Source organism: Elephantulus edwardii, unplaced genomic scaffold, assembly GCF_000299155.1.
Source record: "Elephantulus edwardii isolate Elephantulus edwardi_28Jun2011 unplaced genomic scaffold, EleEdw1.0 scaffold00044, whole genome shotgun sequence".
NCBI lineage: Eukaryota > Metazoa > Chordata > Mammalia > Macroscelidea > Macroscelididae > Elephantulus > Elephantulus edwardii.
This window is the reverse complement of record NW_006399794.1, coordinates 6,093,675-6,108,969: the sequence shown is the minus strand read 5'-3', so window position 1 is coordinate 6,108,969 and position 15,295 is coordinate 6,093,675. Positions and strand designations below refer to the sequence as shown.

General features: G+C 41.0%; 1 protein-coding gene across 2 annotated transcripts in view; it reads right to left on the bottom strand.

The window, feature by feature from the left end:
• Positions 1-15,295, bottom strand: part of ST5 (suppression of tumorigenicity 5) — a 162,139-nt gene that overhangs the window by 30,521 nt on the left and 116,323 nt on the right. The window contains exons 3-4 of one of the 2 annotated variants that reach the window (XM_006885433.1): positions 13,540-14,778; positions 9,805-9,941 (exon numbers count right to left, since the gene is read on the bottom strand). In XM_006885433.1, coding sequence (XP_006885495.1) covers positions 9,805-9,941; positions 13,540-14,778 — 1,376 coding nt within the window. The remainder of the gene's footprint in view (positions 1-9,804; positions 9,942-13,539; positions 14,779-15,295) is intronic. The other variant, XM_006885434.1, reaches the window with a different exon arrangement.

The following is a 15,295-nucleotide window of genomic DNA, read 5'->3' as shown; positions in this document are numbered from 1 at the left end:
CATGATAACCTCAAAGTTATGCCTCTTTTCTTCCTCCCTGCCTTTTCTTTTCTCTTTCTACTTTCTTCTCCCTGAATTAGAGGTTTTTACCATAATATAAAAGCCAAAGTTCAAAGAAAAACATGTAGGAAATTTAGTCCCAGGAAAATGGTATTACATCAGTAATAAAGTGGGGGGAAATGGCTGAAAATGAGGTTCTCAAGACCAGAACTGCCTCTGGAAATTAAGAGTTTAGGAAAGCTTCAAATGGCGGTTTCCTTTTGCCAGCCCTAATACCAGACTCTTTCTTTTCCAGTGATATTTAGTTCCCTTTCTGATATTAGAAGGCCACTAATCATTTCCCCAGGAAATGACTGCTAGCTTCAGCCCAAAGCTTGTCTTCTCAGCTTTAGCTTGGTCACTACATTGTCCTGGTTCACCCTATTTCCTAGATATTTCTCAACTCTCTTTGGAGCTGTCTTCCAATAGACATCCTCAGTAATCTCTGTGTTGCAGTAATGCCAAAAGGATGGGATGTGCAGAAAACATGCAGACTCCGAATCCTAGAACCTTAATAAATGGAACATGCTAAAACCAAATAAATACCAATGCAATGGCTCAGAATGGGTAGAGAAAGGGAACATCTGGGGAATAGTGTTCAGAACTGTTAAAGGGAGTAGAGCTGCAAGAAGGCTAGACAATCAGCGCTAAGAAGATCACCATAGTGAAAATTAAAAAAGGGCATGGATTGTTGGCAGGAAGTAAAGTAGACCACATGACTTTCACTTGCATTCCTGCCCAACTTCCTCAAGGGAGGTCCACACTGCCCTTGGAAGGGACACAAGTAGGCACTCTTCCCTGTAGGCCTGGCCCCAAGCAGTCCCATCTCATCAAAGTCCAGCTGGGGAAGCCAGAGGTCTCAACTTTTCCCAGCTTTGCTGATGAGATAAAGGGCAAGGTCATTGCCAAGAATTTCTGCTTTGCACTCTTCTAAAGGGGATTGCCAGAACCCAAACTTATCAAGCTAATCCTCTGGATGGGAGAGACCAGCTTTTCCCAGCCCTGTCCCACTTCTCTCCCAGATGCCTTTGCTCATTAACCATATGTGCAAGAACCAGTTAGGGAAGGGAATGTATATATGCACAGGCACAGAGGGTGTCTTCAGAGTCATAAGCTTTCTGGCTCGTGTTCACAGCTAGGGCTCTGAGATGGCAGCTTTCTTCCAAACTTTCCCCTCTCTGAACTCTTGTTTCTCAGCTTCTTCCCTTCCTTCATCCAGCAATGGTGGTTAAAATAAGGGCCCCACTCTGCCCGGCAATGGAAATTTTATTAAACAATCTTGAAGGGTTATTCTAAGGGGTCAGTTTTTGCATACCCCAAGCCATGCTACAATTTCCCAATTAACACTGGGTTGCATCTCTTGGCTATCTTGTTTCTTTCTCTACCCTGGCTAGTGCTCTCTGTTCCTTATTGTTTTCTCAGTCTGAAGGCAAAGAAGAAAAGAAAGCAAGACAAAGTGGAGGGAGCAGAGGCTCGGACAGCTTTGCAGTACAGACTGTGAATGGCCTTGTTCCCAGCTTGCATCCCACTAACTTTCTTGGAAGCTCTCCCTGAGTCTTAGCTAGCTGATGGGAGTGGGAATCTGCAGGAATGCAGCACAGACTCCTTGGTTTGGCGTCGAGGCCACTCCACATAACTCTCTAACAAGCTTCTTCCTTGGGTGCATTTTTAAGTGTCAGGCCCAGAATGGAAATAATTATAAGGCTTTGTGGACTAGCAGTATATTCCAGGGACATATGTCAATTTGGACAAGCAATATTAACAGCTCCAGAGAGCAGCAAGACAGCAATTCTCATTTTAAACCCCTATATTCAAACTAGGATATTCTGGTAGTGTAATACTTAATATGAATCCACTAGCTATTCCATAGGAGAAGGATGGGTGTCTTCTCCCATAAAGATTTAAATAGATCCAACTATCTATGGTCAAATGATATGTGACAATGAAATCAAACCTATCAAATGGGGAAATGACAATCTCTTCAACAAATGGTGCTGGCAAAACTGGACTGCCACCTGCAGAAAGCTGAAACAGGATCCACATCTTACAGCATAAATGAATATCAACTCAAGGAGGATCAGAGACCTGAGAGTAAAGCCCAAAACCATAAAGTTCATAAGAGACAAAATGGGATGAAGCTTAGAAGGTCTAGTCTACGTTATAAAGATACTGGCAAATACAGCAGAAGTGCACAATCTGAAGAGGATAAAATTGATGACTCGGACCTTCTAAAGATTAAATCCCTGTGTGCATCAAAAACTTTTTCCAACAGGGTGAAAGAAAATCTACCAACTGGGAACAAACATTTGGGAATACCAGCTCAGACAAGATTCTCACAATGTAAGTTTACAGAATACTCCCGGGCCACCACAAGAAAAAAATGGATAACCCAATTACAAAATGTGCAAAAGACATGAGAAGAATGTTCACAGTGGAAGATATTGGAATGGCCAACAGACATATGAAGAAATGCTCCAAATCACTGGCAATAAGAGAGATGCAAATCAAAACCACAATGACATACCATCTCACTCCAGTAGCAGTGGCAAAGTTTAAAAGGACAGTAAGTAATAAATGTTGGAGATGATGTGGTGAGATAAGAACTCTTATACATTGTTGGTGGGATTGTACAATGGTACAACCACTCTGGAAGGCAGTTTGGCATGTCCTCAAAAAGCTGAACATAGACATTCCATATGACCCAGCTATTCCACTGCACGGAATATACCCCAAGAAAATGAGAACTGAGGCACAAAGAGAGACTTGTATACCAATGTTCATAGTAGCATTATTTACCATTGCAAGAACATGAAAACCACCCAGATATCCAACAACAATCGAATGGATTAAGAAATTATTGTATATTCACACAATACTATGCAGCATGCAGTAACAATGATTTTGTAAATTACTACCTAGCTTGGGAGGGACTGGGGAGTATTATGGTAAGTGAACTAACTCAGTCCATAAGGACAAATACTGTATACAAACAACCATTATTATAGAATGAGTATGAGGATCCAAGAGGGCAGAGAGTGGAAGCAGAGGTGAGGATGTGTGTGTATGTGTGTGTGTGTGTGTGTGTAAACCATGGGGTTGCACAATTTGATGGGAGTGTGTGGGGGATATGGGAAGGATCTGGTGTGAAAAACAATGTATTTGAATTTTGTAAATAAACTAATATAAAAAAGAATGTAAATCAGAATATATATGAATCATTGTATAAAACACAATGTATATGAATGAAAGATACCGTAAAGGTATTATTATATGAAAACAAATGAAAAATAAAGATTCATAACTTCAAAAACTCAATGGCAGGTAATCACAAATCTGAATCCACTCAATGTATTGAGTTTGGTTTTGGTTTGTATTGCAGATTAGTAGGGTAAACTTCAGGCTGTTTTGAAATGCCCAAACTCTAGTTGCCCAAGCATCACGGGAAGGAGGCCATTAAACTTAAGGGCCTTTGTTCAAGTCGCCTCTTCATAGGGAAGACATGATAGTCTTAGGGCTAAACAGGCTTTAAATTTCTGGCATATGTGCTCGCTTCGGCAGCACATATACTAAAATTGGAACGATACAGAGAAGATTAGCATGGCCCCTGCGCAGGGATGACACGCAAATTCGTGAAGCGTTCCATATTTTTTGCAGGCCGTGCCTACCACAAGTACAAGGCAAAGAGGAATCGCTGGCCATGTGTACAGGGTGTGGCCATGAACCCAGTGGAGCATCCTTTTGGAGGTGGCAATCACCAGCACATTGGAAAGCCCTCTACCATCTGCAGAGATGCTCCGGCTGGCCGGAAAGTGGGTCTCATTGCAGCTTGTCAGACTGGGCGGCTCCGGGAAACCAAAACTGTGCAAAGAAAGAGAACTAGGGACTTAATAAAGCCAGTTTTCCTGCCAAAAAAAAAATTCTGGCATATAAGAAGTTGTAGTCTGATCAGTTGGTCCCCAACATGAAGATCTCTGCCTTCTCCACAGTCCCAAAACAAAATTATATTCCATCTTGGTGGAAGGGAGACATAGAACAGAAGCTCAAGTGGTACAAAAGACAATCTTAATCTCACAAAGTACAGGCTGGTCCATGGCTCCTGGGAAGTCAGCATCACTGGTCAATATGAGTCAAATGTGATTCTGACCTCAAAGTTCAACAAGAATACTTGTTGGGTTTGTATTTAGAGGAAGTGAAAGGCTAAAATGACAAGACTCTTAAGAAAAAGATAATATTTTCTCTTACATTTTTTGTTCGCATCCCCAGGCTGGTCAAGTCCTAGACATTCAGACAAGGCTGGGGGGGGGGGTGGGATATGAGCAGCACATTATGCAAACTCCAGACTCAAAACCCTTCACTTCCACTCCATAAACCTGGAACAAACCCCAAACATCTGGGCTGTCTACTCCTTACCCTGAATATGGGTCACTCCCAGGCCCTCTCATCTCTGTACTCCTTTTTTCTCTTCCCCCTTCTCTGCACTTACTGCAGAGGGTCAAGGACTGCAGCCTTCAATATGGACTGAGGTTCAATGTCAAGAAGACAAAAATTCTCACCACTGGACCAATCGGTAGCATCAGGATGGATGGTGAAGAGATTGAGATTGTTCACAGCTTCAGTTTGCTCGGCTCCATGGTCAACACTCTTGGCACCAATAGCCAGGAAATCAAAAAAACGTATTGCAATGGGAAAGTCTGCGGTTAGGGACCTCTCTAAAGTACTCAAGAGCAACGGTGTCTCTCTGGAGATTAAGGTGCGCCTGATACAGGCTATGCTTTTTGCAATCACTTGTTATGCATCAGAGAGTTGGACAATGACTAGGGAGGATAGAAGGAGAATTGACGCCTTTGAGCTGTGGTGCTGGAGAAGAGTATTGAATGTACCATGGACTGCCAAGAAAACAAATAGATTCATCCTAGAGAGGGTTAAACCAGGCTGCTCCTTGGAGGCAAGGATTCTGGGGCTTCGCCTGACATACTTTGGACATGTTGCAAGGCAGAACCAGTCCTTAGAGAGGGACGTCATGCTTGGGAGGGTGGAGGGACAGCGCAAGAGAAGAAGACCCTTAATGAGATGGATTGATGCAGTGACTGGGGTAAAGGGGATAGGTGTGTCAGAGACAGCAATACCGGCACAGGATAGAGCAGGGTTTAGGGCTGTTGTACATAGGGTCGCTATGAGTCGTAAACGACTCAACGGCACAACAACAACAACAACCTTCTCCAAAGTTTGGTAAGCAGTTAAGGAAGATGCCACAACTCCTATTCCAACTCTAATCCTACTTCTATGTGGTAAAATGGACTCATTTTTATTTGGCCTTTCTTGTCATGGTCTTGTAACTCCAACCAAAGGGTGGACTGGGTGAGACAATGCAAAGAAAGTCCTTGTAGTCACCAAGAGGATTGAAGAACTTCCTAATAAAGCAAGTGGCATGGCTCCTGCAAGTATGGGACTATGCAAGTGAGCTGTATAAAACTTTGCAGCAAATTACAGAAGTTATAGCAGCATAGTCCACAGGGAATTGCATGATTTTAACATTCCACTAGGCTTGAAAAAGAACAAATGCAAGAATAAAAGAGATTTTACTACTGTCAGGAAGGAAAAGTCAGTAGCGGAGCATGTCATTTGGACCTGGAGTTCCTGCACAGAGAACCTCCTAGACTCAGGAGACAGAGAAATAGAGTTGTTAGATCAGAGACAGAAAGTAGTAGTGATTAAGAAATGGCAACAGCAGGACCATAAAATTAGCAAGACCAGTATGTCTATCCACACTGTAAAATAAATTAATGACTTCAGGCATGAAGCTTGTTGGAGGGTTGGGGTGACTCTGGACACTTATGGGCAGAGTTAATGAGTTTTGTAACCTTTGTTAGAAGGATGCCTGTGGGTTGGCTGAGAAGTTTTTGTGATTAAGAACTGAGTTCTGAGGTACTCCTGATCTTGAACTATAAATTGTTACTTCCCTAATAAATACCACAATTATGGGTATTATCTTTGAGTTCTGTGTGGTCTTTGCAACAAATCTGTGAACTCAGAAAAAAACAAAACAAAACACAAAAAACCAACCAGAGAGCACTGTGGGAAGGACAGCTGGTGAAAGAATTGGCCAAAAAATTAAGAGGGTGGAGCTGGTTTAACCTCCACCTCAGAGAAGTTCCTGTGGAAAAATCAACACCTTTGAGTTGCGGTGCTAGAGAATAGTGCTGAATATCCCATGGACTACTAAAGAACAATTATATCTTAGAGAAAGGTCAACCAGGGTGCTCTGTAGAGGCAAAGATGGTTATACTTTGTCTCACTTATTTTGTACATGTTGTCAGAAGGGTCCAGTCCTTAGAAAAAAGACATTATGCTTGGAAAGGAAGAAGGTGAAAAAAAGAGAAGAAGATCCTCAATATGATGGATCAACACAGTCACTGTAGCACAGATTTGAATATATCAGGGATAATGAAGATGGCACAGGATATAGCAAGGTTCAGATTTGCTGTTCATAAGGTCACCATGAGCCATAGTTGGCTCAATGGCACCTAACAACAACACTCTGTACGGTGCTATACTGCTAACAAAAAATCTGCATCTCTAATGGTTTAGATCCACCACCTCCACTGGTAAAAGATACACATCTCCTCTCATCACAATTTGTAGCCTCTAGTCACCAAGAGTTGGAACTGAACCAAGGTGACTTGGCTATGGCAATGAATATGTTTATAGGAATCCATATTGGACTAACGTTGATTCTCTTCTCATTCCTCAAGAAAACAAGGGTAGATGTCCTCACTACACCATTTTGCACTTGTAGATCACCTTTTCAAGAAGCACCTAAGCTTCTCCTACATCTATATGCAATATTCAAAAGTGGCAAGTTTCCTCTGCTGCATGAGGTAGTTAAAGTCCAGGCACATGTGCTCTTTATTCCTTGACCTTCTGTTGCCTAGAACAGTACTTTTGCTTGTCAATACCCTAAACTGAATCATGGAATCATGGGAACTCTTGACAGGGAGGAATGATTGAAGCTGTCCTTTTTTCTTATTTTAGTTTATTAGATGGAAAAAACATTTTCCCACTTGGAATTCCTGGGCAGCACAAAGAATAGTGAGATAAAACATTGAGGACTACGGTGCTGGTGGTGCCTGGTAGATCGGGGGAAGTGACAGCAGAAAATCTCAGACCCGTCTGCCTACTGCAGAATCTAGACTGGGGAGAGATGACACAGTAAAATTGCTTCCCAACTAAAGGAGGTTGAAATGTGCCCTGTGATGGAAATTGGGGTGGAGGTGGAGGAAAAGCTAGGTGTGGCTCTGGTTCCCAGAGCTCTTGATCTCTGGGTGATTTCCCAAGTAGTAAAGACAGAAGCCTCCCTCTCCAAAATACTTTCTTTTCTAGAAATTTTACTCCCATAGTTTCTCTGTTATGATACAATTTACATGGCTACATGCTTGACTGTGTTCTGGGAAAACAGTGTCTCTGTGGGCCTGAGCACTGTCACTGCCTCCCCAGAAATGCTGGTCCACAAGTTGTAAGGAGAAGTCTATGAAACTAATGACTCAGATCAAATTATGGAACTGATGACAATCTCCTCAAATTATTCCAGTTTGGCTTTTTTTAATCCATATATTTTCCCAAAAAATAAAGAGTTGCCGCTACTGAGGCTGCTTTTAAAATCTTGAAGGCATACTTTCCATCCTCATGGCTTGAGAAAGACAAAGAGAACAGAGAAAGAGAGAGAACACAGAGGAGAGAAAGGGAGGGAAAGAGAGAAAACAAATGCAGGAGCACAGAAGCACACAGCATCTCTCCTCTTCATCACCTACACTGAAATGTTACTGGTGGTGTGTACTGTCAAGTTAGAGCTTAAATAGATGACACTCCTGCAGGTTTTAAGAAGCAGTAAACTGCACAAGAGGAGACTACCTATTTTTCTTCTTGATACATACTTATTTGTGTAGAATTAAAGCTCAAAGAAGGGAAGGGGGCCAGAATTAAAAGAAATGCCAAAAATAAACTTATGTTTGTCAAAATAGAAATTCTCCCACTTGTTAGAAAACAATTTTCCTTAAGTCTCTTTCATTTTTGCCTTTCTAAGCCACTGATGGTTCTGAACTTAATATAGCCTTTAAAGACAGAATCTCTCTCAATGCAGCAGCACATTTGTTTCTTGATAAGAATGATAAAGATAATATCTTTTTCCAGGGTAAAGATTAGGCAGGTTTGCTAGTGGTCTCTTTAAAAGACTGGGATCTCCTAATCTGTGACAGACTCCACTATGTGTGAAACCTCCACTTGGCTCTCTACCATACGGCCCCCATGTGACCTGGGGATAAGGGCAACTTTTACAAACATGAACCTCATGCTACTTGCTGTGTTTTGATTAATAAAATCTTTGTCCAAAATCCATCTAACACCAGCTATAATATCCCTAGTACCACGGCCTCTTCTAAACCCAGTCTACACTTCAGGAAGTTCTCTGTTGATGTGCTGTTCCAGTTGTTTTTGGATAATCTCCAGCTGAATCTTGCTTGCATGTGATATCAATATTTTTCGATAATTTCTGCATTCTGTCAGTCACCTTTCTTTGGAATGGAAACAAATATAGTTAATAAATAAATAAATATTTGTCTGTGACCCAGGAAATTGGTGTCTTCTGCTAGCATCTATGCAACTAGGGTAGGCCAAACTTGTTAGATCATAAGCAGGGTATAATCTCAAATCCTTTTCAGTTCTCGACACAACTTACTTAAAGAATGGGAGCATTACATATGAAAGACCAGGCTAAGTACTCTGGTATTTTTTTCTACCACTTCCTAAACAATATGCCTCTGGAAACTCTATAAACTTGGGTAAATGTCAATAGTTATAGAAAGGCCTTTTGTTCATAGGGTCACTATAAGTCGTGTTCAACTTGAAGGCAATCAACAACAACAACAACAATATTTAATCAGGACAATAATAACACTGAAGCATTGGTGCTGATGATGCTAAAATAAATATTTAACCAAACAAAAACAAAGGTTTCAAAGAATTTAAGGGATTTACCTACACATACCCTGTTTGAACACTAAATAGTTACAAAAGTAGTTGCTGTTGCATCATTTCCAATTTTTGGTTCCTCTGTTTCTTAGAAGAACTGAGCTCCCTAGGATTTTTAAAAGCTAGACCTTTTGAAAGTATGTAGATTGTCAGGCCATACTTTGAGCCACCGCTCAAATTACCAAACTTTTGGTTAGTAGCCAAGCACTTAACTTTCTATGCTGTCCAACTCCTGATAGGCTCTAGAGCCTCTGAAAAGAAAAAGAAGATATTTCCACCTTCTTATGGTGATTTCCCTCATCTGTCATTTTTTCCTTCTTATGGTCCCAATGACTCTTTGGACTCAGGTTGAGACATGCAGTCTTTGTTATGGTTCTTCCACTGGTTGGCTTGGGGTCTTTAAAATAATTCAAACTAAAACCCCTCACACTCATTGTCTTCAAGTTGGAATCAACTCATTACTGACCCTCCAACATGTTTTAGAGGCTATAAATAGCACAGGAGAAGAGTACCCATCTTTCTCCCAAGGAGCAGCTGATTCGAACCACTTGTGTTTGGGTTTGTAACTCAACTCCTTAACCATTAAGCCAAGAGGGCTATTTTCTTTTAAGAAATTTCAAAAGTACGAAGTACATGTGCCCGTTAAATGAGGTGGAAACTGCACCTCTATTTCTTTCTGTTCTTCTGCAGCCCCCCAGGTACTCAGAGATATTCCAGATCACCACCTCTGCCACTGCTTACCTACAATATCCTCATAGGCATTCTCTTCTAAAGTGCATTTGGATCCAAACTTGGGTTGGTTCTCAGTACCATTCTCAGTGGGAGAAGAGGGGTACAGGGACTGGAGACTGGATGCATCCTCAAACTCAAAGGATTTTCTGTGAATAACAAGATCAAAGGTCATCCCAGCTAGATCAAATCCTGGCTGTCTTAAATGACCTTGGACAACAGCAAAGACCAGGAGTGCTTTTCATAAAGCTAGCTACTAAGCAAAACTACAAGACAGATTAAACTTACCTATTCAAATAAAGAGCTAAATGAGCTGAATGAAAGATAAATGGCTGTTTGTGTACCTTTTCCCTCATAATGCCCACATCAATAACAACTTCCATAGCTCTAAGGTACAGATGCTGTGTCATACACTTTACAAGTATAATCTCACTGATCTTAACAAAAGTCTACCAGGTATTGTCCCATTTCACAAATAAGGAACTTAAAGGCACAAAAGATAAAGTGATAGAAGCAAGATTTGCTGGGGCTCTATGACTCCAGATTCCAAGCCTTTAACTCAAGTTTGGCCTTGAAAATATCCTCTTTGATAAATATACAGGAACTGAATACCCGATTTGCCTCCCAAATCTCAAATCCAAATCTGCCTCTTAGCAAAGACTCTTGTAACTGTACTAAATCAGTAGTGAGGGCTCCACATATGCCCAGGTTGTTTGGAGTGTTGGGAAGGAACCAGTAATGTGGGGTCGATTGTAGAGACAAGTAAAACAAAAATCTACAACAACTTCAATCTTTTTCCATCTATTATGATGTTGCCTACTAGTCCAGGGGTGAGGACTGCAGGCTTTAATCTTCTTCAGTATTTCAATTCTTGTTCACTTTCGGCAAGCAAGGTTTCCATCTACATAACATGCATGGGTTGTTAATGTGTCTTCCTGCAATCTTGATGCCATATTTTTACTACAGTCTCAAAGTCAAAATCATTGCTGCTGAGTCAGAACTGAGTAATAGCTGAGCCTCCAGTGGGCTTTCAGAGGCTGTATATCACACAGTATGAGACTGTCCATCTTTCTCCTACAGAGCATCTAGTGGTTTTGAATAGCGAGAGGCATGGCCTTTAGGTTAGCAGAGCAACTCTCTAGGGGCTATGCCATGAAAGGTCCTTACCATCTAGCTTTGAGAATATTGCTTAGAATACAAACTGAATAAAGATACAACCTTGATGCACACTTTTTCTGAGTTTAAATTATGTGATATCCACTTGTTCTGTTCAAACAAATGCTTCTTGGTCTATATAAAGGTTTCAAATGAGTATAAGTAAATGTCTGGAATTCTCAGTGTTACTCATAATTTATCATTATCCACACAGTTTAATTCCTTTGCATAGTCAATTAAAAATAAATAACAATAAAATAGAATAGCAGAATGATGTTCCTGGCTTTAAACCAAGACTCATTTGACATAAGCAATGATATACAATTTACACATGCACATGGTTTATATGCACACACTCACATACATACGTTTGATGTATGAGACAATACGCTGTTAGATTTTTGTGAGTGAATGAACTTCCTTTTCCACTTGCCTTTTAAATCTTTCAGAGTTCTATTTTCAGGAACCTTATATTTCCTCATTTTGCTCATCCCAAAATCATCATCACCTCCACTATTTCAACTTCAGTGACGCTCAAAACTGTCTTCAGTTCAAATATTTAATAGTTAAGTCGTGGTCCACTGCTGGTCTGAGATCAAGTTTTCATTTGTTCACTGGCATTTATTTACAGTACAGTCACAGCTTATATGAGTAGTTCTTCAGTCCACAAATGATAGGATAAATTATATTAAAACTATCTGTAAAAATCTTTTGGAAGATAGAATTTAAAGGACCAATATATTGTCTCACACATCATACATTTTATGTCTTTATATGTGTATGCGTACATATAAACCATATGTATGTTGTTGTTGTTGTTGTTTAATGCCGTCGAGTCGTAGATGACTTATAGCGACCCTATGAACGAACAGTCTGAGCACTGTTCGTACATAGAGTTTCCAGAGGCAAGCCATTTTGGAAGTGGATGCCGCTCCTGCTTCCAGGCTTGATTTAGTCGGGAAGCTCCAGCCAACATTGTCCACCATGGGTGCCCATGTATACATATGTATATGTATGTATAAATAAATGCACTGCCTTTGCATAACTTCTGACTTAGAGTAACCTTTCATTGGGTTTCCAAAGTTGCAAATCTTAATAAGAAGAGACTGTTCACCGTTCTTTCCAGGAGCAGTTGGTGGATTTAAACAACCAAAGAACATATGAGCTCCTTTATAAACGCACACACATATCTGAGCTGAGACTAACATACTGGCAGTCCCCAGGTTCTAAATGTCCTATTTACATATAGCACATAGTTATGTACTAACCATTTTAAAGCCTGTTATATTAAAAATTCAAGGTACACACAATGGTATGTAATAACTAATGGGCATTACTTTCTGACATGTATGAAAGTATTACTATTACAGTATTATTTTGTAAAAGATGTTTTAGTATATCTATGTTTCTTTAATCTTTTATGCATAGAAAGGTACAATATTCTATATACTAAGACAAATATCTGACTAACAGACATTACGTATGAACCATACTTAATTCTTCCTATATGCAAACAAGTTACACTTAAAGACAGTTAGGAAAGGCATTTGTTCTTAATCTGGGGACTGGTAGTTTCTTCACTATATATTTTTTTAAATATCATATTTTTACATTTTTATTTATATATTTTATTTGAGAAAAGGTCTACAAATGATACTGGTTTTTAATCATTCATAGGCATTTTGTTTTATAACACTGATTGTCAGAGATAAATAGAATCAATTAAATTATGTCTAACCAACACTTTACTATCTTAACTATACTTTTTAAACAAGTTTATCTTTATTTGGTTGAATACCAGAATATGCTCTGTGTGTGTGTGTGTATGTAGACACACACATATACATGTGTATACTTAAATATTTGTTTAATATATATGTATGAAGATACAACTTATTGAATAGCAATATAGTTCTTAAATATAATATATAAACTAGATTTAATGTAAGAATCACACTTGACACACAATTTGTCTAAATTATTCATAAAGTAACTATCATATATGATATGTATATATGCACATTGTAGACAAATACGTTCATGTATAAAATTGTCATGCTAAATAATTCTCTTCATATAGGTTCAGGGTTTCTATATAACCAAGAGAGGAAATTCACCCGAGAGGAAATCTTAAGTCAAATCTGTTGACACTACTGTGTGATAGCATGCATTATTCAGATAATGAATGATTCAGTCTTAAGAATTAATTTTTAATGTTGATAGTTCAGGTTAAGTTGAAGTTAAGATCTCACTAGTCACCAAGAGTCTGTGTACTCAAGCAGCAGGGCAGCCTTGCCTTTTCTACAAAGGACCAAGGAAGCTCCAACAGGGTTCAGGACACAGCCCAACCCAGGAAACATCTTCCGTCCACAACAAATGTAAAAGTACTTTCCTTCTACCACTTCTGTTCAAGCATCCTGTAATAGCAGAACAACAATCTCATTCTACCACAATATCTAACAAGTATTTGATTCTTCATAGCTCAGAAGGACTATCCACTTGCACCCCCAGTTAAAATCTGCATTTGCATCCTTCATTTAAAAGAAAGCCATTGGTGCTCAGTTGTAAGACTCTCAAGAAGCACACTGTTACCTGCTCTGGGACTTGCGGTGACCACGTATGTCTTTCTTGGGTCTCCTGGTGACTGGTGGGGCTGGGGTTGAGGGCAAGGGGGGTGGAGCAGCAGGTGTGAGCGAAGGAGGTAGACCATTGCTTGGCTTACTTTTGGGGTTCTTGTCAGCCTCATATTCAAAGGTGCGCTTGGGTTTGGGGACAGGGTTCACAGCGGGATCAGAGGAATTCTTTGATGGCAGCAGCTGGGAGTTAGGGCTATTTCTAGGGGTCCCTGGCTTAATGGAGCCACTGCCTTCCTTTGCTGGGGGTGGCCCTGCCTCCCCCACTATTCCAGCAACTTCTGTCGCCCGGCTGCCAGTCCCTGTCAGTTCCTCTAAGGTGCCCAAGGTTCCAGTCTTTCTTCTCCCTCTGTCTACACTGTAGCAGCTGCTGGGGAGCTGAGGGAGTCCCCGGCCTGGCTGCTCCTTCAGGACCTGTTCAATCTTTTGGATCCGGCTCAGCACTGCTGAGCTCTCCTTCTTGCTGCCATGCACCCTGAGGAAGGCACTGGGCTCACTCCGGCCTGGTCGTTTCTCTGGCCGGCAGAAAGAGTCCCGGACAGGGAGTGCCTCTCCCTCCTCCTCGGTCTCAGGGTAGGAACACTCAGAGAAGGTCCTGCTCATCCTCTGGTGGCCCTTGAAATCAAAGGTCTTCTCTGAGCTGCTGGGGGATGGCACCACACTGGGACAACCCACACTAGGGCAGCTCTCACTGGCTGTCCATTCACCCCCAGAACCCTCCCGCTTCTCTCCATATATGTTCATCCTGGGCGAAGCCTCTCGGCGGCCTTCCCATGCTGAAATCTTCTCCCGGATACCCAGGCTATGGGCTCGGGTGCCAGTGCGGTTCTGCAAGAGGCTCCGTGGGCCAGCTGCTGACCCCAAGGATGAAGTGTTCAAGGTGAGGGGGAGGCAGGCTGCCACCCCTTCTACATCCTGGGCTGCCTCTTGGATATTCTCCTTCTGGTCCTCTCTTTTGCACACAGAAGATCTCTCCTCCAGGTAACTGGTGGTGTTGATAGGACAGTTGTGTGGTGAAGTGTCTGGGGAGGGATCTTGAGGATGTTTGGGTGAAAGATCACGAGAATGCCAGTCTTTTACAAACAGCCGAGAACTGGAGCGACTGGGGTATCTGCAGGCCGAGGTTTCACTATCACTGAGAGGGTAAATAGGACTCCTCGGAGGGGAGAGAACTGGAGGTGGAGAGACTGACTGAGACCTAGGAGAGAAAAAAAGAGAAAGAAAATGGTGGTGAAAAGGCCATTTCAGAATCAGGGTATTATTATATCTTATTGTTAGAAAGCTCAGTACCTATTTTCTGTAGGACTCTAAAGCTAAAAAAAAAAAGAAAGAAAAAATACTCAAGTAATGCAACTTTTAAGGCCATTTTCAAGGAAAGAACTAGCACCTTAGCCACACAAGCCAAAGTCAACAGGCTTTTCTATCCAATTAAATATTAGCAGTAATAAGTAGAAGCATTCTGAGAATCTGCATCTAACAATTAAGAAACAATGTGTTGCTAAATGATTAACAAGCAGCTCTCTAGGGATAAAAGCACAGGTTTATTCCATCTGTTGATTTCTGTAGCATAAAATTCCCATTATGGTGGAGCTCAAGTTACAAACGTGACATCCCCGAATATACAGTTGATAAAATGATCAGCTCTCATGAGTACAAGGCAGCCTACGAAGCAACAAACTTCCTGAAGTGCACCCAAATATATACCCGAACCTTTT